The 26,856-nt window shown below is 38.6% G+C and overlaps 3 protein-coding genes and 1 non-coding gene across 5 annotated transcripts in view; 1 reads left to right on the forward strand and 3 right to left on the reverse strand.

Moving 5' to 3' along the window:
* Positions 1-65: 65 nt before the first annotated feature.
* Positions 66-6,397, reverse strand: fam219b (family with sequence similarity 219 member B). Its single transcript, XM_068315450.1, has 6 exons — positions 6,237-6,397; positions 5,572-5,689; positions 4,276-4,369; positions 4,057-4,134; positions 3,450-3,501; positions 66-2,562 (listed from the first exon to the last, which is right to left on the reverse strand). The coding sequence occupies exons 1-6, from the start codon at positions 6,309-6,311 to the stop codon at positions 2,413-2,415; spliced, it is 567 nt and encodes a 188-aa protein (XP_068171551.1). The 5' UTR covers positions 6,312-6,397; the 3' UTR covers positions 66-2,412.
* A 261-nt stretch (positions 6,398-6,658) lies between these two features.
* Positions 6,659-6,730, forward strand: trnad-guc (transfer RNA aspartic acid (anticodon GUC)). The gene has a single exon. It is a non-coding gene; the product is annotated as a tRNA-Asp (tRNA).
* Positions 6,731-7,222: 492 nt separating this feature from the next.
* Positions 7,223-10,032, reverse strand: cox5ab (cytochrome c oxidase subunit 5Ab). Its single transcript, XM_068317453.1, has 5 exons — positions 9,882-10,032; positions 8,425-8,541; positions 8,143-8,264; positions 7,816-7,938; positions 7,223-7,700 (listed from the first exon to the last, which is right to left on the reverse strand). Exons 1-4 carry the CDS (start codon positions 9,952-9,954, stop codon positions 7,825-7,827), a joined length of 426 nt encoding a protein of 141 aa, XP_068173554.1. The 5' UTR covers positions 9,955-10,032; the 3' UTR covers positions 7,223-7,700; positions 7,816-7,824.
* A 1,998-nt stretch (positions 10,033-12,030) lies between these two features.
* The window catches only part of LOC137600702 (synaptosomal-associated protein 25-A-like), a 39,584-nt gene continuing 24,758 nt past the window's right edge, over positions 12,031-26,856 (reverse strand). Inside the window, exons 4-8 of one of the 2 annotated variants that reach the window (XM_068322470.1) lie at positions 24,561-24,609; positions 19,284-19,401; positions 14,739-14,858; positions 14,160-14,304; positions 12,031-13,584 (exon numbers count right to left, since the gene is read on the reverse strand). In XM_068322470.1, coding sequence (XP_068178571.1) covers positions 13,516-13,584; positions 14,160-14,304; positions 14,739-14,858; positions 19,284-19,401; positions 24,561-24,609 — 501 coding nt within the window. In that variant the 3' untranslated portion in view covers positions 12,031-13,515. Of the gene's footprint in view, positions 13,585-14,159; positions 14,305-14,738; positions 14,859-19,283; positions 19,402-19,627; positions 19,746-24,560; positions 24,610-26,856 lie in introns of both variants that reach the window. The other variant, XM_068322461.1, reaches the window with a different exon arrangement.

Consider the following 26,856-nt stretch of genomic DNA (forward strand, 5'->3'; position numbering starts at 1 on the left):
CAAACTACCAGCATCTTTACAAAAAGGAAAAGTCTTCATAATTACTTCAGTCATACACATGAATGTCTAGATAACAGTTTATTTTGTAATATAAATCATTAAATGGTACAATCAAATAAAATACTGGTGCTAACCATCATAAAATAAGTGCTTATTGCATTTATCACTCACACTATATTATCACAATGCTGTATAACAAGCAGATTGTCCCAACAGTTGCATAGAACAGATGAGTCAAGTGTACTTGCTACTGTTCACTGGTGATAAGTGCAGTATTAGTGTATATATAAAAAGGAAATTGTGCAGAACCATAGCCAGGGTTAATACACCTTGAATCCAGCTGTTACATTAAAGCATTAACGTCACACTTCATCAAGTGACTCACACTTGGGAGTAATGGTAGAATCAGCCTTTATTCCTAACCACCCATATTACAACAATGGAGTGCTGACGGGAGATAGTCACCATTATTAATGTTAATATTATAACATTGCATTTTCATTGCAAATGTTTCAACAGTTAGCTCCCTCAAAGTTGAATTTGTGAATTGATACTGACTGAAATACAAATCCTAACGAGGTTCCTTCTTTTTCTTTAAAATTTCCAGATTTGGCTTTTATTGGTGACATTATGGCTGAGAACTATGCCAAGAAGACAAAATGATAAATAACAATTTGTTATGCGCAAGTAAACAGTACAGTTATGTACAAATAAATCCAAACTTAAAATATGTGTGTGCCTAAGCTGTTGAGATCTGACCTTTCCTTTTGTACAGATGCATGTAAATGTGTTACTACTAGTAGTTGAACACTCACAGCTTATGAAGGAGGTGATCATTATCACTCGATCTGATACTGAAGATTTCCTGTTCAACTAGTTTCAAAACAAACAGCAAAAAAACACAAAAATCTGGCCAAGGCTGTGACATGAGTGAACAAGAGCATTTTTAAAGTGAATAGACAGAAGAACTTCTTTATGATAAAGGAGTCATTTTCAGTACGTCAGCGTGTTTTGTGTGATGACCAGTAGACACATCATAAACAGAAATAAACTCCAACATAGAGCTAAAACATGTTATTAAAATAACAAAAGGTAAACAAATAATTCAATGGTTGTATAAATCTATTTTAAGAATTGTTCTAGTGTCACCAACAAATATATAAATAAATACGACGACGCAAAAGAGCCATCCTTAACACTGATGTGTTTACAATGAGTAACCTGGATATTAAATAAAAGACAACGTTCTCATCCAACATGACACAGTCATACCTTGGGACAAAAAGAAAAAAACAAAACAAGTCAGTCCATCGTTCACAATTGAGTTTGTTTTTGAAGAGCGTATCAGAAACATACACCCACATGAGCTGTATTCACGACAGTAACGAGTAGTATTTTTTGGTTATATGCCTCAGCATTTTTGTAACGCCTTTTTATAAGCCGACATCACTATAAGGAGAGAAACTCCTTCCAACCACAAGAGCTGTAAAATCTATTCTCAACTATCATTGGTTCATCTATAAAAGCACTTCAGTAACTTACTTGCATACATTTTGTCCCATAAAAGTAACAATTGGTAAGTGCGGCAATCGTTCTGACAAACGATGAATAACTTTGTTGGACAACTTTTCATTGTGGTTTTCTTACTTAACATGATACGTAGCAGTTTGACAACTTTCATCTTAGAAACAAAATACAGAAAATATGTAACACTACAAAAAAAATTCTAGACATGGCTTATCGTCTCTACGGCATCTCTGATTTGTCAGATGAAAAAAAAAACACATTGCATGGGAATCATTACACAAAGAAATCATGCTAGATCTGATTTTGAACAATATATTTTTCCTACAAGCAGAGACCATCTCAGTTCGCAATTCCTTCAAAAAGAAAGAGCTTCTGAAAGCAAGAGTAATGAGGGAATGTTGAAGTGTGAACGGTGGAGTGATAAGTGTAAAAGGCTAACTTTCAAAAAGCAGCAAAACATCAAAACACAACACACCACGTGTGTTTGCATGTTATGCACAAAGGCTGCAGACAGGATTATCAGAACAAGACAGTAACCAGCTCTCTGTCTGGTCAACACCATGAATATACCCCAAATAGTGAGGTGCTCTACTGTTCTATTTAGAGCGCTGACATAGTATTTCATCATGTAGTTTTATGGAAAAAAAAAATCAAATCACTTTGGGGTCACAGTGGATAAGGCTTTTTCTTATATCTATCCATATTTTCATGTGTAGTGAGTGTTCTCAGTGCACTCAGTCCTGACTGAACAGGAGTTTGGCTTCAGAGCTGGAAGTCCTCACGCAGCATAGCAGTGGTCCAGGGTGAGAAACAACGCCTCGGGCATCAGTGACTGAAGTCAGGGTTAACCCTTGGCTTTACAAGGTTCCACTCACTGCACCAGCGTCACTGCATGCAACAGGATGGGCTCTCAAAGCAGCAACACATTGAAGAGCCCATGGCTTTGGGCGGAATCAGGTCCAGGTCCTCATCATCTGGGATCTCGTCTAATCGGTAGCCATCCTGAAGCAGCTGCCTGTTTAAATCGGGATGTATCTGGAGAGCACAGAGGAAAACATAATTAACACTTCAGGCTGGTAGACAGCCACCTTTCCCTCCACCATTGGGTTACCTTAAATAAATACTATAGAATATTTAGAATATTCTTTGTGATCCTACCATTAAATGTTGTCTGCACTCCACATATGATGATCAAAATTCATCTTTATGAATGTGATTCTGAGAAATGTGTCCAAACACACGTAAAAGTTGTATCAAGCTACAGGTCTACAATGCAAATAAGTCAAAGATCAAAGACAATTATAATTGTTCTAAAACACACAGAAATGTAAATCACACAATGTTGAGTAACCAGGCAAAAAAACATAATATATGCATGGATATCAACTAAAAGTAGGTCTGGGTGACTTTTGGGTTGGGTTTAGCTGTCAAATTTTTTTTTAAATAAAACTCAGACGGATAATTTACTCATGCATTCTCGTTCTAACATATTATTGAATATGCTGTAAACCAAACCAGGAGATATGTGGCTCCGTATGACTGATTTACTAACACCGGTTCATTATTTTAACCAATTACTTGTTACTGTTGGCTTTTTTTATGTTTATCATGCAGACAGATTTAGTTTTATCATCAGCCTCTAAATACATGCATTGGGAATTGAGAAGGATTGGATGTTAGGCTTCCTGTTGCGTGTGATGACCTGAAATGGATTGCTGATGTGTTGTTGAAAGATTGGACAAAAGTAATAGATGAGAGTAAAAACTTGACAAAAACAAGGCCCGGCTTGGTAATGACACAAACCACCCCTGAACAAACATTATTAGACTTAAAAAACACAAAGGTTTAGCCATCTGTCCCAGTAAGAATGTGAAGTAAGTGGTTTTCTAAAATCAAAAGGAAACCCAACAGGGCTGACTCACCTCAGCTGAAGAGTATCCTGAGGAATACTGCTCAAAATCAATTTCTTCATCGCTGTAAGTACAAGTAGGTCACGTTCTGTCACTCTGAGGTTGACTATTTCAGTGTGTCAAAATTCTTTGGACAGCTCAAAACATTTTTGAACTCTTTAACTTGTAAATGTCCATCTGACATGATGTTGAGGGTACACTGCAATAGTGACCTTAATGCAAAAATGTATTTATGTGACTCATTCAAATGAATTTAGATCAATGAGCAGATGTATAATGAGAGTTATTGGCTTCCACGAACAAACAAGACAGCATTTTTTTGCTGACTGCCTCTAATTAACTGATGCAAATCCTCTCATTATCAGCATAGCTACGCTGCATTTCTGAGGAGGCACTAAATCATAATTGCAGCAAGATTTTTAAATAGAATGCAATGTTTTGTGAAGAATTACAGGCATTTGTTTCAGGTAAGCATGTGTAAGAGACAAACATTATAGAAGAGTAAGAAATATTAAATCAACTTTTGTGAACCTGTGTAAGTGTCAATAATGTCAGTGAACTGCATATAGTTGGAGTTCAACAACGTTATCACCTGTTTAACTGGTGTGTATAACCTCACCTGTCTGAGCCCAGTGCAACTAAACTCTCCTCAGCATGTTGACTCAAAGCAGTGTAGCCCTTGTTAAACTTCACAGTTCTAAATCGAAATTAAAAAAAGGGGAAAAATGAAAATGCAATGACAGCACATCAACAAACAAGTATGTACATCTCTTTTTGAGTATTACAGGGAAACAGTAAGTTTCTTCTGCTTCCCTCTTCATACGTCTTTTTTCCTTACCTCTTAGCTCCTTGTCTGGGCTGCTGTATCACTGCGGGCCCGGGGGACAGAGCTTTCTTCTTCAGTGCTTTCCGCACCATCTCCCTGTGTTTCTCTGGTAATAATAGAATAATATGAGTCATATTTCAGCTGACAAGGACCGACACCTTAAAGATCAAGGCGAAGGTCAAACTAATTTAATGTGATTGTAATTCCACATCTTGAAATATCATCTAATGATAGTATAATACATTGGCAATAGACTTCATTTAAGAAGACCTAAACTATGGTACCTAAATTCTTTACTAGAACTTCTAATCTAATCAGTCCTTGTATAAAATCTTGTTGCTATTATAAAACAGACACACTTTCTCAAAACCTGGCATGTATATGATGCTGGTCTTATGATTTGTCTCTCAATAAAACAGCTCTCCAAAAGCCTAAGGACTTAAGGATCACTAACTTAGCATCATTAAGTTGATAACCAGGACCTCCTTTGTGCCTCGTGCCATCAGGGGGCACAACCACTCTCTCAGAAGGAGGGGGGCCGAAGCCGCAGGGTCATCAAGGTCGGCCGAGAAGGGATAGACTAGTGGGGGCCTGGGACGCACTGGGGATGCACTGTGGGATGCTTTGTGGGGGTCCTTATTGTCAGTTTACAGCTCGGTTCATCCACGTGTTCTGATCCTACATCGTTTACATCTAATGCTTCTCTCATGTTCCTATGTTTCCTTTTTATGTTAGGTTCTTCTGTTTTTATAATTATGTCATTATGTTAATTATGTAATTTATGCAACGTCTTTTGTCTGTGCCACTCACTGTTATTTGTACTGTATATATATACTGTATATATGTATATATAATATACATCCAGAACTAGTACCAAGATATGGAGGAAATAGATGACTATATTCCTGTCCAAATTCTATAACCTAAATGAATTAAAACAGTTAGTGTGTGCATGCAAATAAAAAGACAGGAGTCTCTTACATATGTGACTTTCTCTTTGCATCCCATGTGAGATTCTGACTTTTTTTTCTCTAACAACCGACACCCCTTCTCTCTCTGGGAATCTACCATATTTGTATTATTTGTTTGACATTTCTTTGGACTGTACAGCTAAATTCCAAATGAATTTCTGAATTTGACTCAAATGAAAATCTGAATTACACTTGGTATTCAGTAAGTGGCAGTACAGACAGTACAGACAGAGTGCAGAAATTATTTTAATTTCTGATGCACCTCATAATTCTGGCTGGCTAACAGACATGATGATGACCTGTGTCAGTCACCATGGTGAGTCAACAAAATGCTTACGTAATTTGAGGTGGATTGCTGGAGCTCTGGACATGATGTAAGGTCCTCTCTTTTCCATCGGCCTGACTCCCCCATCAATGTTCTTCGGTATAATACCACTACCGGGCCCCTGAGGTTTCTGAAACAAACAATTTATGTTATTTAATATTTATCCACTGGCCAAATTAGGACAGACAGTACAATAATACATACACACGAAATTGATACTTAATTACTGTAGATTTTTAACATTATAAAGGTTCCAAAGTGAATAAATCAATAACTTTATGGAAAATATTAGTTTGTCTCCTGTGTTCAGTCAGTGTCCAAATTTAGTTTACGTCTGTGGACTAAATAGTATTTGAGAAAATAAAACCTCTAAATTTTATATTCAGTTTTACAGGAAGAGATCATGAATGTCACTTTTTCATGCTTGTGAAGCTCACGAACAATACCACAGGATTTCATTTACAGACAAACTTAATGTCGAGCGCAAAAACTTGGCAACTTTGTGATACCTTTTGTGAACTAGTATCAACATAACAACTGAGAAATATTCGCATTACTTTTAATTAAAATAAAGCATGAGGAATCAAGAGTCAGTCATCACAGGCTAGCCCAGAAATGAGCCTCCCACTGTCCATTAGCAAGCTAGCGTCAACGGGCATAGCTTTAGCTGGTATTACCGACAAAACTCGTCGCTCCGGCTGCGCCTCCAACAAGCTGTCCTTCTCCGGCTCCTCTATTATATCGTTCATCATCTTTGCGCTTGTTGTCACAGTTTACCACACATCGCAGCCATGGTTATAGGTGTCCCACCAGCGGGCAAGTAGCATGGACACTTCCGTTATCCAGCTATGCTAATATGATAGCTACATACCACTTCCGGAAAAATATACCAAAATAAAACCACGCGTTAATAGAATGTTTTTAAACGGCATGACATTTTCTCCCCAAGAAATAATAAAAACAGAGCCATGACTTTGATCAATGTATTGTAATGTAATCAATGTAATTTAACTGCAATATCATTGTATCATCTGTTCTCGGGTAAGCTTTCTGATATTATAATTAGTTAAAATCACATGAATCTCTTGGTATGACGCACTCCTCGTTAGTATAGTGGTAAGTATCCCCGCCTGTCACGCGGGAGACCGGGGTTCGATTCCCCGACGGGGAGACTAAATTTTCTTCCTCGACTCCTTTGTAATCTGCTGTCAATTCTTTCTACCTGCTCTGCTCAACGATTGACCCCCTTTCGGATTAACATGTTCACATAACGTCAACTTTCCCACTCACATACACCACCCATTTACCGGAGTTTGGCATTGCTATTTTTTCTTACAGTTTACAACTACATGAGATGTACAGTATATACAGTAATGACTTCCAAGCAAAACAATCCAAAGTTCAGCCATCAACCAAATGGCCAATACTTTACAATTCGTAATGTACTTTTACACTTCATTAATAGTTAGGTGAGAGAATCACCTATTAATTTAAACTAATTTGTATTTTTTTTTTATTTTATCAGTTAATTATAGAGATCATGAAACTTATGTTTCAAATCAAAACTTTATTCATTTTTGCCTTTATTTGGAAATCAATCAAAAACAAAGAAAAAAAATTCTTCTATTTTAACAAACCAGAAAATTTTCAAAATTGAAGTTCTCAACACATAAAAATGTATACTTGGAAAGGCACTTGTACACATCAAAACATTGCTAATCCTTTATGTACATGAAGCAATGAATACACAACTACATTTACAATTGGAGGAAGGGGGTAGTGTCCAATTTTCTTTCTCTTTCAATCTTTTTTTTGAAATGTCATCTTCAAATACCTTTTGCTGTGCTCTCATTGTTACTGAAAAGTCTATTTAACTTGATTGTTCTCAGTGATCAGTCAAATAAATGTCAGTGGACTATCTCTCTTTGACTGTGTGCGTGTGTGTGTGTGTGTTAGTTGAATGCAAATAGTGTTAGCATGAAAAAAGAAACAAAATTGTTGTCGTTTTTTTTTTTTTCAAATACTGTACTACATTTCTTTATTAGTGCCATCATTTTGTATACACAGGACAATATGGATTTTCTTCAGAAAATAGACATATTTGACAACAAAGAATCTGGAGATCCAACTCTTCCCGCAACCTGAAGAAATAGTAAGCAACATGATTAATGTCATAAATCTAGAGTGCATTCATGCAGTAGAAGAAGAATCAGCACTTAAGCTTGAAACATGTAATATGGGACAGTGCAAGCTCACCTCAAGTGTCTACAACTTGTCAATGCCCAGCTCTTCCGGTGTTGAAATGCCAAGTTCTGACAGTGTGGGCTTCAGCTCTTGCATCAGGTATGGATAGATGTCTTTGTGATTGCCTGCTTTGTCCTGTAAAACACAAATAAAAATATCAAGTACAAACAATGAACATATTGTCACAGATAGGAGCTGCAAACTATGCAGGAAAAATTCTTGACTGTCACTAACTTTAGGAGTCACCACTCAAGCTGTCAGGATTCACATCTCCACTAAAATAAAGTGTGCAGAAGTGGTCAATAACGACCCACTGACTATGAACGGACGTCTTCTCACCTTAACGGCTTCAAGGATACGAATGGCGCTGGCCAGGTCATTCACTCTTCGGCAAGCCCGTAGTGCTGAGTCCAGGATCTTAGCCTCAGGTACAAGGTCATATCCGATCAGGGCATTCATGCCTTCAGGTTAAAATGTTGAGAATGAGATACAGAAGGACAAGGTGATGATGAGGCACAAACACTTGAATAAAAAAAAAAAGCTAAGTGAGTCTGAAAAATAATATCACATGTTATAACGTGGCTTCACAACGAGACAGTGAATATATTTTTTAATGTTCACCTTTCTGAAGCTCCCAGGCATCAATGTCATGCCTGTTGAAGTACATTACCCAACGGGCATCAAACTCCTCATCTGTCTCCACTATGTCGTGGGAGTAATATCTGGAGGACAACGGGGCTGCAAGACATAAGGAAAAAGAATTTGTCAAACACTAATTCAGTAACCAGTGAATGTGACTTATAATTATAACTATTGCATCAGGATACTGTGTCTACAGTTCCAGTTCAACACTTAAAATTATGAAATTGAATCAATGCCATAGTCTCAGTGTAAAGCAACGAATTAAAGTATGTATTTTGGAAAATTAAATATATTCAGCAATGTCCCTTTTATCAGACCTGCTGATTTGTTCTGATGGTGCTGTTGGTGTATGAAACGATTGGTGTATGAGACTTATCATATCTTATATGGCAGTCCATGCAAACCAGCATATGAACGGACGACTGTCTCAGCAGCTTCAAACTTTACCATGAAATCCTCCCTAAAAGTATCAACCATTACGCTACCTGACAGAATGCTAAAGTGATAACATAACATGCCAACTAGATCTGTGCAACAGACCAAAAAAATGAACTTTCATTGGATGAAATAATTGTAATCATGGTCGCCTTGTGTTTACTTTTAGAGTTGAGCGTCAAGATCCAGTTGCAATGTGGAACTGATTCCAAAGCTCTGATTTTCCTAATAAATGTTACTTATATCATTTATATCATAAATTTCTGTCAAAATGTATACAAATACAGTTCAGTAAAACTTGTTTTTTTTTAATCATACCAGTACAAGGAAAAAAGTCATCCACTTCACTTGTCTTACTGAAATAGTCATAGGCTTTTGAGATTAAAAGTTCCCTTAGAAACCCTGTTATTGAATATATATATAAGGGACATGTACTAAATTTAAATAGATTGGGGAAATTCCAACTTACAATCTATAAAGTGTTCAACACAGATTCCATTATTCTGAATGCTAACAAGTGACGAATCAACAGGTGAGTTCATGGAGGGTCCTTCAGAAGAACACTGGTATCAATACCAGCATCAATAAACAGGTTACAACCTATATTGATACAGACTTCATTGGTTATGTATGTGTAAATTCAGAATATATGTTTGTGTATTTCATGTGTTCTGAGTTAGACTTTGTATCGTATGGACGTCACCTGCGTCTTACCTGGGGTCACTGACCCTCTTAACGGGGGGTCATCACAAGGTCCGGCACATTTTGTTAAAATTCATTTCACGCCGCATCATTCAAAATACTCCACGGATATTTGGGATAAAAGAAAATGTTTGGTTCGATGCCACAAAGATAGTTTGTGATTTAAAAAAAATAAAAATAAAAATCCATGTCGCTACGGGCTATCTTACACGTTCATACGGGGGTTAGCAACAGCTAGCCGACTAGCCTGAAGCTAATCTTTCCTGCTGTTTTCCACGGGAAATGGAGCACAATTCTACCTGAGCTGGAGGGTCGTGACCGAACCAGAGTCCGGGCCCCTGTTGATGACAGTCGGAACACGGCTCGGAACATGGTACCGTGGTGAGCGCTAAGGGTCCAATGATGTTGAAGGCGGCTCAGGACAAACCGTACGAGACAGAAACTACGGGGGTCACGTGATTGACGGAAATAGCCGAAAGCGCGACGTCAAACTTTCTGACCCAGGATCGGTTCGACATCCGAGTGCGTTCGGTTCGGAGTGTAATTCATCGATGTGCTTTGGTTTAAAATCAATGATAAGTGATTAAGGGTAAATGAGGCCTTGATTCTAACAATCTAACAATTGTATGTGTAGTTATGATTGGTTTACATTATTGTGTCAGTTTCCACGACAAAATAAAGATTTCCTTTTGCATTCGACTCACCATTGAATAAAGACCCATAAAAATTCCAATGTATATGCGGACTGTCATTCTAATCTGAAGACACAAGGTTGATGAGATTATATCACTTTGTTAGATCTTAATGAGCCACAACATATCCGACACAACTGTTTTCACAGACCAACAGTACACCTCACGATGAGAAGGGTCAAGATCACATTTTGAATTGATGCCATTCCCCATTGACATCATCAGGGGTTGAATGAGAAAATGCAGCACATGGACATGGTGTCAGCAGAGGGAGCGCTTGATTCAAGAATACCGGCTGGCCTCCTGTCAGAACATCTAAAAGCGTCTTGTCTGTGTCGTTTTGCGATTCAGTATATATATACAGTGTGTGTGTGTGTGTGTGTGTGTGTGTGTGTGTGTGTGTGTGTGTGTGTGTGTGTGTGTGTGTGTGTGTGTGTGTGTGTGTGTGTGTGTGTGTGTGTGTGTGTGTGCTTATAGAGTGTGTGCGCATAGAGCAAAGTCCTTTGTCACGTGGTAAACTAATCCGCCTAAAGTCAGGGTTCTACATTACATGTACATTAGCATCATATATGATGAAAGATATTTCTCTGTCTGTCTGATTTTGTTCCTTGTTTCTCATGTGCACTTTAAATATTTGTGCTGACATGACATATTTTAGCCATTAAGATCCAGTTTTAAAATAACAGTCTATATGAATAAGCATAAAAAAGAAGCATTGTGAGTTAAAAAGTTATTATAACATTATGTTTACGTTACCCTGTGCTTTACACCACAGTAGCACCTCTAAATGTGTACTCCATAACATACAATATGCTGTCTGTAGCCTTTAGTCTAACATAAAGCCATGTCATGTGACTTTGTGGGGGGCTGAGACTACATCACAACTTTCAGAGAAACACACTGTTGACTTTAAGAAAAACACATTTCTTTGAAATGAGAAATTCAACATGAGATGAGAAAATTTGACAGTTCAGTAAATCTGATTTATTGGACAGTAGAAGTTGTGCTTTATTTTTTTAAAATGTACATATAGATCTGGATTATCATGGCTCTGTTCAATACCATAGCTGTCAGGACAGCAATCATCTGGACTGATACCAGTGCTCCAGTTTGGGGACTTGCAGACTCAGGACCACTTTGGCATTCACCCTAAACATGTTCCAGCTATTCCTTCAGCCTCCAGTTCTTCTTGATCTTCTTGTGCTTCTTCTCTCTGGGGTTACTGTCAGCTGAGATTTACACATGTATCACAACTTCCCTCATTTGCTCCTTGTCAACCACCATGGTCTGTTTGGTTAGCCAGCGGCTGTTTGTCAGCTGAGACCACAAAGAGCCACAGATCTTGTTTCAAAACCCCCTTCGTTGGTGTGACCCATCAGGACTCCACACAGATATAGCCCTACTGTAGGCTACCTCAGCTTGCACACCTGGGTTCTAGCCTCCATGGCCCTGGTGCAGTCATGACTTTAGCCTGTGTGTTGTCTTTCAGCCTGGACTTTTGTAACTTATGACTTCTTTAGTTGAGCAAATTCTTCTTTCCACTAATAATAATTACAGTGCATACTGTATACAGAAGCACTATATGTCTTCTGCAGCCCAAGACACCCTTTCCTCCCAGGAGGCATCTCCTGCTGATGATGTGAATGTTTCTCATATTTGTTCCACTCAGCCTGATGGTTTGCACAGATACACAGGATTGAGACTTAAACCAGTATCAAAAGCCATAAAAACAGATGGAATCTCTTTTTGTCGGTGATGGTTTTTTATCATGGTTTTATTGGCATTTTCCAAGGTATTAATTTACAGAGATGATCACAGTCTGGAAAGATTAATAGACATTAAACCAGGGGTGTCATATATAAGGCCCGCACACCGGATTCGGTCCGCCAGGAGATCCAGTTCAGCCCCAGATTTTTATAATTTACTTATTTTTCATTGTTCTAATAAAAAGAAAAAAAAAGGACTTGTTGTTACTTCTATGTAATTTTGCTATTTGTCTGGCCCCCTTGAGAACAAATGAAGCCACATTTGAGCCCCAGTCCAAAATAACTTAGACACCCCTGCATTAAACAAAAAAAGTGGCACTATTGTATTTGAATATGGGCCTCTCCTCAGTGTGCCCTACATATGTAGCATGCCTTTGCCATGTCAGGATATTTTTGCCTGAGTAAATTAATTATTCAGTGTCTGGCAGCAGATAGACATGCATAACACACTTAATGCACTACTTCAAATTGAAAGGGTTGAATTATGGGTTAGAGCAATCTGGTGACATGTGAAGGTTCTTGACCCGAGTGATTTAACCTCTTGCAAAGCTCCACATCCTTTCTTTATCACAATGTTAACTGCTATGGTTAATGCCCTGGACTTTTCTGATCAACAAGTCACCATCTAGTTTTTATGAATGACATTAAATATATTAAATAATGCAACCTTTACTTTTGAATAGTCTGATATACAATTTGAAGCTTCAAATTACAGTACATTAATACTGCTTCATCAATAGAATTGGTGAAATACACTGACAGTCAGGATCTAATATCCACAATTTCATTGATATACCAACAGAGACATAACAGTATCCATAATTCACTACATTATTGAGATCAGCAAGGGTCCATGTCTACATGAAAATAATTTATACGCAATGTATTTAGACAGTGACCTTGGTTACAAGCCATGAGGGTTGCATGTTCATGATCACCACGGTAAAACACTATGGCCTTTTCATTTAGCATCACAACATCTTAAATGATGGATACACAGTGTGTCTTAAATGGACAAGACCAGATTACTCACATGGGGAAGGACATTTTGGTAAAACAGGTAGATACAGTTTATATTACACACAGACTTAAAAAATAGTACTGAAGAAAACAGGACAACTGAGCTAGACCTATGAAGCCATTTAAGAAGCACTATGTACAGTGTGGGGAGAGTTTGACTTAATAATCTACCCTTAACAAATTAAAAGACCAACAACATAGAGCAACACTGATAACAAGGGGAGGGAAAGGAAAAAGGGAAATAAGCAGGACTGGGAAGGGGCACAGGAATGTATGATATGTGCATGTGTGCAATCCTCTATAAGTATCACAATAAAAGCATGATGTTGAAGCGCCGGCTGTCGAGCACAGGAAGTGGACACTGGGGTGTAAATGTTGGGGGCTGGGTTTGGTTGGTGTTTTTATTTTTCAGGTGTTTGGGGTTGGTGGGGAATAAAAGCACTTTTCACTGCAGTTTAGCCACTGCCCAACATCTTTGTAGCACGCTGGTTGGCCTCGTCAATCCTGGTCTTGTTGGAATCAGCCTGGAAAGAAAACAGTACAACTTACAAAACTCCGCCAGCAGTTGGATAGAAAATGTGATCAGACCCAGTGGTAAAGGAAGAAGGTGTGTTATTTTAAAATAAACATATAGCATATCACAATTGTATATTTTTGCAGTGTCTCAATTGTCACATTTGTATGAAATATTTCAAACTGAAAAGTAAATTTTCGTTTAACATGAAAAGGGATGAATTAGAAATGAAAATGCTCAATTTCAACACCATATTTTGTCCATTGCTATGTGGATCAGATGTCCTGCAATACTCTTTTAAACTCAGGTTAAATATACACTGCCTGTCACATAGCCTGACATTACACACTAAGTATAAGCTAAATACTGTGCAGATTAGTTAAGCCTTTATCTGAGGGCATAACTACAAATAAAATTTAAACTGTACCTGGTAACAAATAAAACAGCTAGTTTTAAACAATAAGTATTGTACACTTCAGAGTGGTGGGGAGAAAATTTTAAATCAGGCCATGTCTTAAAAATTAGGCGTCTACTCCCACCAATATAAATCAGATTTTCTCCACAGTAACGCTCCTGGTACCGTACCTTCTCCATGATCCTATCTATCTGGCGGTTCTGGGTGTCTATCTCCTGACCCATGTCCAGGGCCATGTGGCGCAAATTGCCAATGATCCCACCGACTTGCTCCAGGTTCTCATCCATCTCGTTCTCCCTGGCATCATCTGTTACCCTGGAACACACAGGGAGGAAGATGGAGGGTTTGGACATTGCCTTAAGATTACGATTAGGCTCCAGCGACCCAAACAAGCGGAAGAAGCAGTTAAGATGAATAAATAAATGAATGAATTAATGAATGAGTGAATATATACTGGTCTATGGTGGATTATTATTCTAAACATGACACAGCTGCCAAAATTATAGATCATTGCTATGTAGCATTATTGATGTGTAACTAATGTGTACAGTAACCACTCAAAGGCAAATACAAGCACAACTATACTGTACATGTTCATTGATATACACATACAGACATGCAGCAGTTTCTCACACTCACACACACACACACACACACACACACACACACACACACACACACACACACACACACACACACACACACACACACACACACACACACACACACACACACACACACACAGTTACCTGCGGATGAAGCCTCCACTGATGGCCATCTGTTCACGTTCGTCCACCACTCGAGCTCCTGGCTGGCTGTTCACCACTCCATCCTGGTTCCCTCCCCAGGCTTGACCCCCACCCTTAATCCTAAAGTACCACAAACACATTTAAGTCAATATTTCTGGTGTGTGTGTGTGTGTGTGTGTGTGTGTGTGTGTGTGTGTGTGTGTGTGTGTGTGTGTGTGTGTGTGTGTGTGTGTGTGTGTGTGTGTGTGTGTGTTATAAACTTGTTTATTGTTTCATGAATGTAAGCTAGAAAACACAAACGATGTTCTTGCATATAGGTGTGTACTGGTCAGTATAGGTGACACTGTGTGTTGGTGTGTGAATGCATATTTATATAGGTGATGACTTCTAGTGAGGCACTATTAAAACATATAATGTCACCACCATATGTTTCCAATGCATTGCATAATAATATGGTGTCAAACCAGTTAGCTTACTAAAAGCAACATTGCTGCCACATATAATAAAGCATGCATTTTTTTCTGTTAAATAATTGATCTAACATACAGATCAATTGTATCAGTGCTCTTACAGCATGTAGCTTGTGGCAGAAAGTACTTAAGACCCAATAATGATTCGGGAAACTGTCTCCCACAAGCTCACAGAGCACAATCACAGAAAATAACCACACTCAAGACACAGGAGACACAAACACACACATCCATGTAACATGCAGAGTGAGAGGACATGCAAGGTGGACACATTCTGTGGAACACAATGTTAGACATGGGATGGAAAGAACATAAAATAGGACCAGGATTAGACACATGCTGTAACTACAGTTGAGGGAAAATTATTCAACCTCCATTAGTATATTTGATTACAGCATTGGTAAAATATACTAAATATCAGCTGTTTGCAATAACTTTGTTTTTTTTAATTATTACAAATAGCAGATAAATAGAAGATTTTGCCTATAAACCTTTTATACCAAGGGTGTTGAATAATCTTGCTTCCAGCTGTATGAAAAGAAAGCCAAACAGTTAGAAAACTGATGACGCCACCCCCGTAAAAGAAACAACCTGAACAGTGATCATTTTGCAGACAAGAACAAATAATACAGTAGCTGTGATCAGCCCTTCATTTCTTCTGGATGGATCAGTTTTTAGAATTATACACTGTCAACTACACTAATTAGTGTTTGAAACCTCATGCTTGTAGTATCTAATGACAGGAAGTCTCCATTGAGAAGAACACAACGAACAAAGTTTAAGTTAAGTACTTATTCACTTCTCAATTAAAGACAGTATGTCTTCCATTGTGATCTTGAGGTGTTAAACCACACCCATTAGGAGATCTGGACAGTTTTTTGTTATATGACCCAAGACTACCATGTAAAGTGACTAGATCAGGTGAAACACGACATAACCGCAGGATTCCATAGTGGCTCATGTAAGGAGTACGAAAGAGTTATAGAACAGACAAAATCCGAACCCTAAAGAAAAAAAAAAAACATATATGGAAGTTGGATAAAAATGGAGCCGGCAAACTCCTTATGTACCTTTACAGAAAACAAAAAAATAAATTCAGAATTAGGTTGTGACTTAAAAAAAAACTGCAACATGATGGCTGCAATAAAAACAAAGCAGATTAGTTACATGTGTCACTTTCACAATCCTGTTCACGCCTGTTTCAGACAAAGTAGTCATCTGTGGTCAAAATGTCTACCAGTATATTTAAACCCAGTAACTGAATCTTACATGTGAAATAGTGTATTACTTATTCTGCACTTTGAGAAACAAAGCCTCATGTAAATGGATTCAGGAAGGGTGGCAAACAACCCACTGTAAAATCTAGATAAATAGAATAGTATCCATTTTTTTGGTCAGCCATTTGTGTTTTATATTGCGCTGAGATAGCCACTGTACAGTACATGTGGTGCTCGCAGAGTTTAATATGTGCAGAAATGACTGGGTGGCCATAGCTTGGCTGTTAAGGTCCAGAGAAAAGATCAAATGAGTTCCACCCAGAACCTCAAAATCATAAATTCACACTTTATGTCTGGATTGCTCAATTAATAATTAAAAAAAGTTTCAAAGCATTAAATTTATGAAGTTAATTTTAAAACTATTTGGCGTCATTTTTTTATGCTTTGAATGCGAGTTAAGAATGTGTCGGTCCTCAACTGACTTGGATCACCTAACTCATTACTACTGTACTTACAAAACATACTGCACTAGAATGTTTGCATTATTAAAATACAATCATATGTTGTCATAAGTAGGAACATCCATTCTCCAAATAGTGAAAAAATGGACAAAATTCAAGTCAATCGTTTGGTGTAGGTGACAACTATTGATTTACACACAGCATGAAGCATCACAGGGTGTTAGGGTCACAGTTCAGGTGGGGTTGATGGAGTGGTGGGTGTCATGATGCAGATTCCAGCTGATGCTGCTCCCTGCTGGAAGAGACTCTCTCATCCATTGAAATGGAATGAAGGGCTTGTGAGGACAACAACAATGGAGGGAGAAAGTACAGCTGGACGCAAAACTATTTAACCCCTATTGTACATAATATTTACTGACAAAATGTGCAATTTATATTTATTAGATATTTGCAAGAGCCAAATCACACAAGAAGAACTCAGTACAACAGATATTCCAAGTGGTTTTTTCCCAAAATATAATTTGGGGCTCATTTAGTTCAATTAAGGCCCCCTTCCAGCCTTAGGCTGGCCAAGGCGCAATTTTTTGAAAACGCTGGGTCTGCGTTGTCATGTGGACGGTGTATCCGCAACTTTTACTGTCTGGGGGGCGTGTCCCTGCTACGAAAACCGCTGTGACGTCATGCATGTGACCTGTGTCTACATGTACAGAGCTAAAAGCGGCTATTTTCTGACATATAACAGCTCTACGTCGAAGATGCGTTGATAAACATGCTTTGCACTTAAATATTTGTTCATCCGTTTCTTTATTTATGTGTCATAAAGTTTATATATGTATTTATTTATTCATTCATTTATTCACGTTCCTCGCCAAAGACGCCGATGCCAGTTCTGTGTCAGACACGAGTTCTCCCACCAGCGCTGCCTGCTGGTGTGAGAACTCTGTGATGGAGGTCGTCCTCCAGGAAGAACAGCGTGAATTTTCACACGTCCCGGTCCTCTCTCCTGTCGTTCTCGGAGTTGTTCTGCTTATACACGTGTTGATCAACGCACTGATGCGGATACGTGTGGACGGAGATCTTTTTGAAAATGCTGTCGTGTGGACGCGAATCGTTTTCAAAAAGTTCCTGCATCGTGTGGATGGGATAGATGGATGCTTTATTAATCCCGGAGGAAATTGCACATAATGTCTCTTGTATGACACAGAGACCTTTAAGCTCCCTCGACCCACCACTGTTTTGATGCATAACCAGACACCAGATTCTGGCAGCATTCCTTGAGGAATCTTAGCCCATTCTTCATGGCTAAAGGCCTCTAGTTCTGTATTACTAGGTGCATGTGATACAATTATCTTCTTCAAATCCCACAGAGTTTTATTATGAGATTCAAGTCACGCAACTGTGACAGACAATATATAAATTGTTGCAGGACTTTTTCTGAAGTCAAACCTGGGTGGACTTACAGGATTGCTCATAATAATCGTCCAATTGGAAAGTTCCATCATACCAGATCTATGGCTTCCCCAAAGATAATGAGAAGTTTTCTTCAAGGAATTCCCAAAACGGGGTGGAATCCATCTTATCCTTCACATGATACAAGTTGCAAATTTAGTGACCAAGGAAACGAAACTGCTTCGGAGCGTCATCGAGCCATGATCATGCTTCACTTCAGAACAGGATTCATGCGTCTTTCTACAGACATACTGATGTCCCTCAAGCTCCAGTTTTGCTTCATTGTTCCACAAGAACAACATAAATCATCTTTGGTGGTTTTTCTAGATTGGCTTGGAATTTATTAGAGGCAACCTTTCTTGGGATTTTGGGGTCATTAGTGGTGTATATTGAGGAGTTAGGGCTTGTACCCTGTATTTAGGTTTTGACCTTTACAGGGAAAGCTTGACTATTACTGTACTCTTAAAGTAAAATTATGAAGGTTGACAGGGGGTTTTCTCAAAATCTGGTTGATTAATGTGTGTACCTATGTCCTGCTATTCAGTGGCATTTTCTGATGAATGTATAAAGACATTAATATCTCTTTTAATGAATAAACTGTTCTTATGTGATTTGGTGATTTAAAAACAGTGGAAAACTTGTATATTTTGTGTAAAAAAATGAGGATTGAATAATTTTGCTTCAGCTGTAAATTAAATTGGACGTCTGCAAATGTGTGTGTTGAGCCTATAGATAAGCTTTCACTTCCTCTTAGTCTTAAATTCTTAAATATTCCCACACACACGCATGCAGTGCTGGTGCCTGTTCTTAGCGTGCACTGTTGTGGCTACAGGCCTGACTGTTCACACAATGGTTCATCATGCTCTGTACACCAGAAGCAGGCAAGAACATAGAGAGGCGGTTGAAGCACTGAAAGACATGCAGTCAGGCGACACAGGCAGCACCTACTTGTTACAGGGACATGTACATAGACCACAGAACTGTCCTAGATTGTTCAAATTCTTTTCTGCATCCTTCATGTCCTTATTGATTTGGTCCATTCCTTCTTCGATGCGTTCCAGTTGTTCTGATTATAGACACATTGTCATTTTCCCAGCAAAAGAACGAAAGCACATGAGAAAAAAAAAAGAGTAGGAAGAAGTTGTGGGGAGAAGGAAGGGAGGGGAGTAGAGAGGGGAAACAAAGGAGAAGAGACAAAAAAAGACATTGACTGTGACAAGAGAGACATCAGACATCACCACCACCAGCAGCACTGGACAGACAAGAGCCTGGGGCTCCTGGCTGGTACCTACTTTTTAATACATGGGCATATCAGACCACAGCATTGTCCTATATCTTTTAAATCTTTCTCGGCCTCCTTCAGGTCTGCGTTCACCTTGTTCATGCCCTCCTCCACACGATCAAGTTGTTCTGGTGAGGACAAAGGCATGAGAGTCGTGAAATAAACTTGATTGGTTTGGTTTTGCGGATTGGTGCTCTACACTACAGTGCAAGAGCAGCATGTTTAGCAAAGGCAAAGCAGGCAAGCAAGCTTTAGTAGTAGATGGGTATTTCTGTTGACAAAAACACCAAAAAGCCAAAACTTTCATCTATCTTACTGCGTTGCTTTGCATGTCATTGTCTTTTTTAGGATTCTACATGGTTCCAGCAGGTTTTTGTGTCCTACCTCAATCAGAAGTGACACACTGATGATTTCAGTAAATCACTGATGTGCTGAATAGCATCATTGTGGCTCACTAAGTTGCCAATGCCTCCAGATGGCCATGGATCTATTAAAAGCTCACATCCAAGGTTAGACCCCTGCTTGTTAATTAGGAGACGATCGCATTATTCTCCATCAGCAGAAAGGGATATCCTGTCTTCCAGGACTCATAAGGTTTGATCAGTCACGTTGTAGAGCAGAGAACATAGAGTACAGGATACGAACAAGATCTGAACATTTGACTTACTTCACGAAAATTTGTAGATATGAACAACCGTGTGCCACCATGGCCGACTCATGCCGAGCAGCATATGTCAAAATAACCACATCTTTATCCACATCTCTGCAAACATTTGAGCACCAAACAAACACACAGTGTCTTATGTGCATGAAGACGTTGGCAAACATTGAGACTGCTGACAATTCGGGTGAGGTTGAAAGTTAGTGCCAGCAATGTCAACTATAGACTACATTTAAGAAAACTGTCACAACCTGCTTGTTTTTTCATATAGTTTTTTTTTTTATTAGTGGTGGGGTTGTCCCCCTGTAAGAGCGAAAGGATGTAGGAACCAATGTTGGCCGGGTTAGGTTTCTGCCTGGAACCATTAACTGACGCTGACGCTGAACTCTTAATGTTTTGCTATTTGATGTTAATAACTGGTTGAATTAACTGAGAAACTTGAGAACTTGAGTTAACTGAGAAACGGAAATAAAACAGAGTAAACGAGCATAAAGTGGCATGTCTGACTTTTGAGCAGAGGTAGAGATTTAAAAGTTACATTACGGTACTACAATATTTGATTTCATTGTGTTGTTTTTATATCCTGTTATTGTTTCTGGTAAGTCTTAGGGAATAGTACTTTAGTATTTAGAGTAATAATGGCTTTTAAATAACCTCAAACGGCAATTATAAATTGAAATTTAGTAAATAACAACTGTAATGGCAATCCTTCTGGTCCGGTACTCCACATTACCATCATTATTAAGCAGTCCCTTGGCAATGAGCTTGACACTTAAAGAATTTTCCAAGGCAGTAGCTCCGTTCAAAAACTTTACTTGAAAAAGTAAAAACAAAGTAAAAAAATTCTTTCATAGGCACATTGTCAAAAAACGGTCTTGCTCCATAGGCTGCTTAACCTGTCTGAGGGCTGTGATGTCACTAGCAGCATCATTAAAGGAGCATTTACATGTTTTTAAAGAAAAGCTACCAAAATATCATTAACAATATCAATATGGGTCTTACAACGACTTATGAACAGCAGCCTTTCGGAACAAATTATGTTCCTAGATTGAGGACTATCTGTATATATCACTGGTTAAAGATATTTACAAATATACTTACTGTTCCACAGCCAAGCTGTGTTGCAAAAGCAGTGTGAATAGTTTTATCTCTACTGAAGCCAAAGGGAGAAGGCCTCAGATAAAATATAGTGCCGAACTGAAGAATATTGTTCATGATATAATTTTTTCCCCCTACGGATAAAATACTGACATTTTATAATTGGTCTCTCACTGGAAAGCTTAGAAAATTATTTTGCTGAATTTTGTTGCTATTTGCTCCACAAGTTTTTGTCTATATCTATTTGTAAAGCCTGAGCAGTTTACAACCAGTAAACTAAATGGAACAAACTTTTCAACAACTATAGACAGACTTCAAAGGCTAAAGAGACAGGCTCGGGAGAAAGGATTATAATGCTGTCACGTAGAAATCTACTACATTCACATAGAGTTTGCAAACACAGTACTCCACATTACAACTAAATGGCCCACAGCAGTACTGTAATCCCATGAGAAACCAGAGATTGGGGCGCTGGGGAACGTGAGAGACCTGAGGGCATTGTTTCGTCAGATTTGGACATTCAGGTCAGCTCTAACCTCCCTAACCTACACTGTCTGAGGATTACAGTGTGATGGCCTGCTTCCTCCTACTGTAGTCAGAATAAGCACAGGTGTTGTTTTGATGGTGAATTTATCTATGCAAGTCTTTCAGGAAGTCTGTGAAAGGTAAGGACCCTGAAATTGAAACAGCTTCTGTTAAAGGAATTCAGCCAATTGCTGATTTCATGATAACTTGTTACTTTTCCACAGCAATATGTCAGTCAGAGTTTTGTCAATAATGTATTTCTATTTTGAGAACATTTTGGCCTTAATGGTGATCTCAAAAGATGAACATTACACCTCTGATAAATTTAATTCAGTTTAACTCAATCCCTCTCCACCAAAGCAGTGGTCAGGGATCATGCAAAAATCTCTAATACATCTTAGAAATCCGCTGTGACCATAAAATGAGCCTTTTGGATTATTACTAAAGTTTATGAGAGTGAATGTGAAACAATGGATGGAGAGTAACCCTTTTCACAACTTAAAATCACTTTGCTCCTGTGTCATGAGATGAAAATAAATGAGACACTGGCAGTTTGTGTGCCACTGATTGGTAGATCTACTATTTTGGTTTTTAGGGTGGAACAATTATCTGAGAGTGAAAGAAAATGAGGAGAGTCACAGGGAGACTGTTAACATAAAATGGCCTATTTTAAATCTTTTTTTCATATATAAGGCGCACTGGATTATAAGGTGCACTTTTGGTTTTTGAGAAAATTAAAGGTTTTTAGGTGCGCCTTATAGTGCCGAAAATACTGTAATGCCCAAATTCCACTTAATTTAGAACAAAAGTCGTGATCCTTTTACAGTCTTTGTCCTGCGGGAGCTGTAATCAGGCTGCTGTTTTGTGCTCACAGGTAACGCACCGAATAGCTACTGTTGTGGGCCTGTTGAGGTGTATCTGCAATCCGTCAGCCCTGACCGAGGTGTAATTCAGTTCAACATGCATGTAACAGCCGAGCAGGGAGGGACTCATTAGCTGCAGTGAGACCTCCACCACAAGTAATACATCACTGAAAGAAATGACAAATCTCCTGTTATGCACAACTTGTGTTGTGTGTGTGAATAAAGGCCAGAGGGATTAGCTCTAATTTTCAGCTCAATGGGGATGGATTAATTCCCACAAACTTGGCCAAGTTTTGCTTTTTTTTTTATTTTGGCAGTTTAAGCAAATCATATCATGGTGTAAAAATGCTTGCGTACTTCAAATTTAGTATAAAAGAGCCTCATCATTATTGAAACCAACATGATGACCAGGCAAATAAATACTGTATGTGGAGGTCAGGGGAGAGAGAAGGGAATGGTATGAGCACATGGGCTGGCGGGAAAGAAGAGACGGATTGTGAAATAGAGAAGAAAAGGAAGGCAAGATGATAGACAGATTGGGCATCAGGTTAAGAGGACATTTGCTGAGAGGCAAGGGTAATTTAAATCTGTGAATTGATTTCTGTCCTGTTGCAGCAGCAGTGAGCTGTATGCTGTGGCTGTGGCACTCTCTGGGGAGGGGTAAGAGAAAGAGCAAGAGAGAGAAGCGAAAAGGCTATTTGCTTCTCTGACAGGCCAATTAGACTGCGCCTTCTTGCATGTAGCTGAGCATAAGTCTTTCACATACACACAAACACAAACACAAACACACACACACACACACACACACACACACACACACACGCACGCACGCACGCACACACACACGCTCCACACTACAAATACACCTTGAACCGACCAAGGTATCCACCAAAAAGCTGTCACCTTACTAACAGTCAACAAGTCAAAATAATTACAGGAACCCCCCCCAACACACACACACACACACACACACACACACACACACACACACACACACACACACACACACACACACACACACACACACACACACACACACACACACACACACACACACACACACACACACACACACACACACACAGTCTGATTACAAATCCAACTTTTGTGACAAAGATTTTTGGAATAATGGAGGGCTTTAGAAATCTCAGCGTCAAACGGGCTGCTCGATCTTATGTTCTAATCTTTTCACATGTAACTAGTTCACAGTCACATCCTACAACTCAGGAGTATTTAAAGATGTTAAAAGTACTTAATGTACAGCTAAAAGTTAATACTTGTATATCCATACCCTCTCACCATTAATTAAGCTGTATATTTCTACCATATAGCTCAATTCATTTTCCAAATTATGGCCCTTTGCACTATTGATTAGAATTTAAAGTACATTTCTTTGCCTCTCTACTTGCTGTCTGCACAATGAACGCCGAATCTAATCCAGTCATTTCTCTTAACTGTCTGACAAACAAGCATGAAAGTGTATCAGTTGGGAAGCAAAGCAGGAGGCTAGCTGTCACATCCAGCATAATCATTTTCTTACATTTGCTTGAACTGCATTTGGAGTTTATTTTAAAAACTTGGCAGGAGCTCATACAGAAATTAAGTGCTCTCATTTAGTCATTATAAAACCATAAAGGTCATTTTCCTCTGGGTTGTAAATTTAACAGTCTGTAATTTTGTACTGGATGTGCTTTATACAGCATAGAATGGCTGCAAGAGAGAATTGATAGAGCGAATTTAAAGTGAAGAGAGATATCAGAGAGATAGTGTTCAGTGTTCTCTCCCTATCAACTTACCTCCCTGCTCATCCAACATGACCAGAGTCCTGATGCCGGCATCTTTACTCTGATAGACAGATTGGAAAAAGGAAAGGAAAGAAGAGAAGGTAGCAAAAAGAGGAATGTAGATCAGTAAAGGAACAGAACAGAGCAATCAGCAGACAGCAGGTGGGTCAAATTACAGTTTCAAATCACTTTTGGTAGCATGATTCATCTCATCTGGCACAACTGAGACAGAATGATTTCACAGGAATATCCTTCTATTTTTGTTAAAAACTGTACAGAATATTCATCCTGCTTTCAGACCGTGTCTGTGTGAATAAATGTTAGAGCCAAGGGATCTGTCGTTTTGCTTGGCACAAACACTTGAGGTTGGGGCAACAGCTAATGTAGCGTCATCCAAAGGTAACTATACCCACTATCTAGTTCCTGCAGAGCTAAAAAAAAAAAAAGATAAAATAGATGCTGATTAGTCAGCTTTCGAGGTTTGTTTATGTATTTATTTTACATTTAGTCAGGCTTATTTTCCTGCTTACAGTCTTGGTGCTCAGCTAAGTCAAAGACCAGCTTGCTCAAACTTCATACATCATGTAATTAACAAACTTCAGTGTGATATTGATCTTCCTTTCAAACTCTCACCAAGCCAGGAAATTAGCATATTAAGTCTGGAGAAATATCATGGAACGCCAACACTGCAGAGGAAATAAGATGCTCTCATCATGAGTATGTTTGACTGAAAAACATCTCTCAATAAGTAAATGTGTGAAAATCAACAAAATGTAAAACTCAGTAAAATATATCATGATCTGCATAAGATCACGACACCTTTTGGCACTGCCAGCTCAATATCCTCCATTGTTTTAAGAAGAAGAAGAAGCACATCTTTTATTGAACTTAAGTCAACCTAATAAACAATTTTTAATCAAGCCAAAACAAATACTGGAAATCATGTAATACTAATATGACAGCATGAACATAAAACTTCTCAAAACGCCACATACTGACGGATTCCTGGGAACTCATTCGGTGAATGAATTGTGCTGTCTTTGTTGTGTTTGCTGAGAATGGTAGCACAGATTTTTTTTGACAAAGCTACAGTAATGTAACATTCTGATCTGTATTACAGAGCTGGCAGGGGTTCAAACACAAGGACACACACCAAACGTTCATGCAGACTTACTGCTCTGTCATTTCTGAGGTTCATGATATTATAACATACTTCAGAAATTACACAATTCCACAACAAAAAAAGCAGCCATGTACACTCAACGAGCCCAGGGCTTCTTTTAACTTATATTTAGGACCAAAGGCTCTTGGGTTTATTTTAAAGTGCACTGACATTCTGAAGCATTGATGGATAGAAAGCAGTGCTGGAGGCCACTTAGAAATGCCACTGATAATAGCATCAATCAAACATAGAGCAAAAGTCATATGCTTGCGGCGATGGATCTGTATCAGTGTGAAGTTAAATTGTTGATCGATTAGCTATCAGAGACCATTAAATGAGACAAGCAGCAAAGAAGCATTGTCAGCATGGATAATTGTCTGCTGACTCAAGTCTCCTTATTTATCCACTGGAATCATGAGAAAATGTAGACTTGATATGTAACCCTGTCAGCTGGCATAGTCTGAAGCAATGACATCACATATTCCATGAACGGTTCAACGTGTAAACGTGGGACTTGATGAGTTTTCAGCAGACTCTTGCAAAATTGTTCTAGGAACTAAATTATAGATCAATAATTCAAGGTCATATTTCTTTGCTTCTATGCTGACATAAAACAGAAACCTTTTTGAGAATGTGAATTTCAAGCACATAGAGAGGAGTCTTTGTTTTTCTGCCTCTGACCTGCCAGTAAAGGAAGTAACAGCACCAAATCAACAGGGCAAGCTGTCAAGTCCACCCTTCTGTTTAGTGGAATCTAATTCCTTTAATTTTTTAATTCCTACTCACATGTACACCTTCTGCTCTGTTGCTGGTCATTCATGACCTGAGAAGTTATTATGTATCTTCATGTATATTATGTAAAACTGTTTAAACACACAGGGTGCAGTGACAACTTATATTAGAAACTAGTTATAAAATATTAAGAGCAATGAAGAGTGAATTACCCCACGCTAGCATGCTAACTGTTTCCATCTCTTGTACAAAAGATAAAATTGACAAACTACTTTCTGTTAGAACTCCTTGTCTGTGGAAAAACAGGCCTGACGAAGGATGAATTGCTAAGTCACTATTTTAGTTAGTTATTTTATATACCCTGGGATATACTGTGGGAGGTACTGCGGGAGTATGGGGTGAGGGGGCCTCTCC

This window comes from Antennarius striatus, chromosome 1, assembly GCF_040054535.1.
Source record: "Antennarius striatus isolate MH-2024 chromosome 1, ASM4005453v1, whole genome shotgun sequence".
NCBI classification, from domain to species: Eukaryota; Metazoa; Chordata; class Actinopteri; order Lophiiformes; family Antennariidae; genus Antennarius; species Antennarius striatus.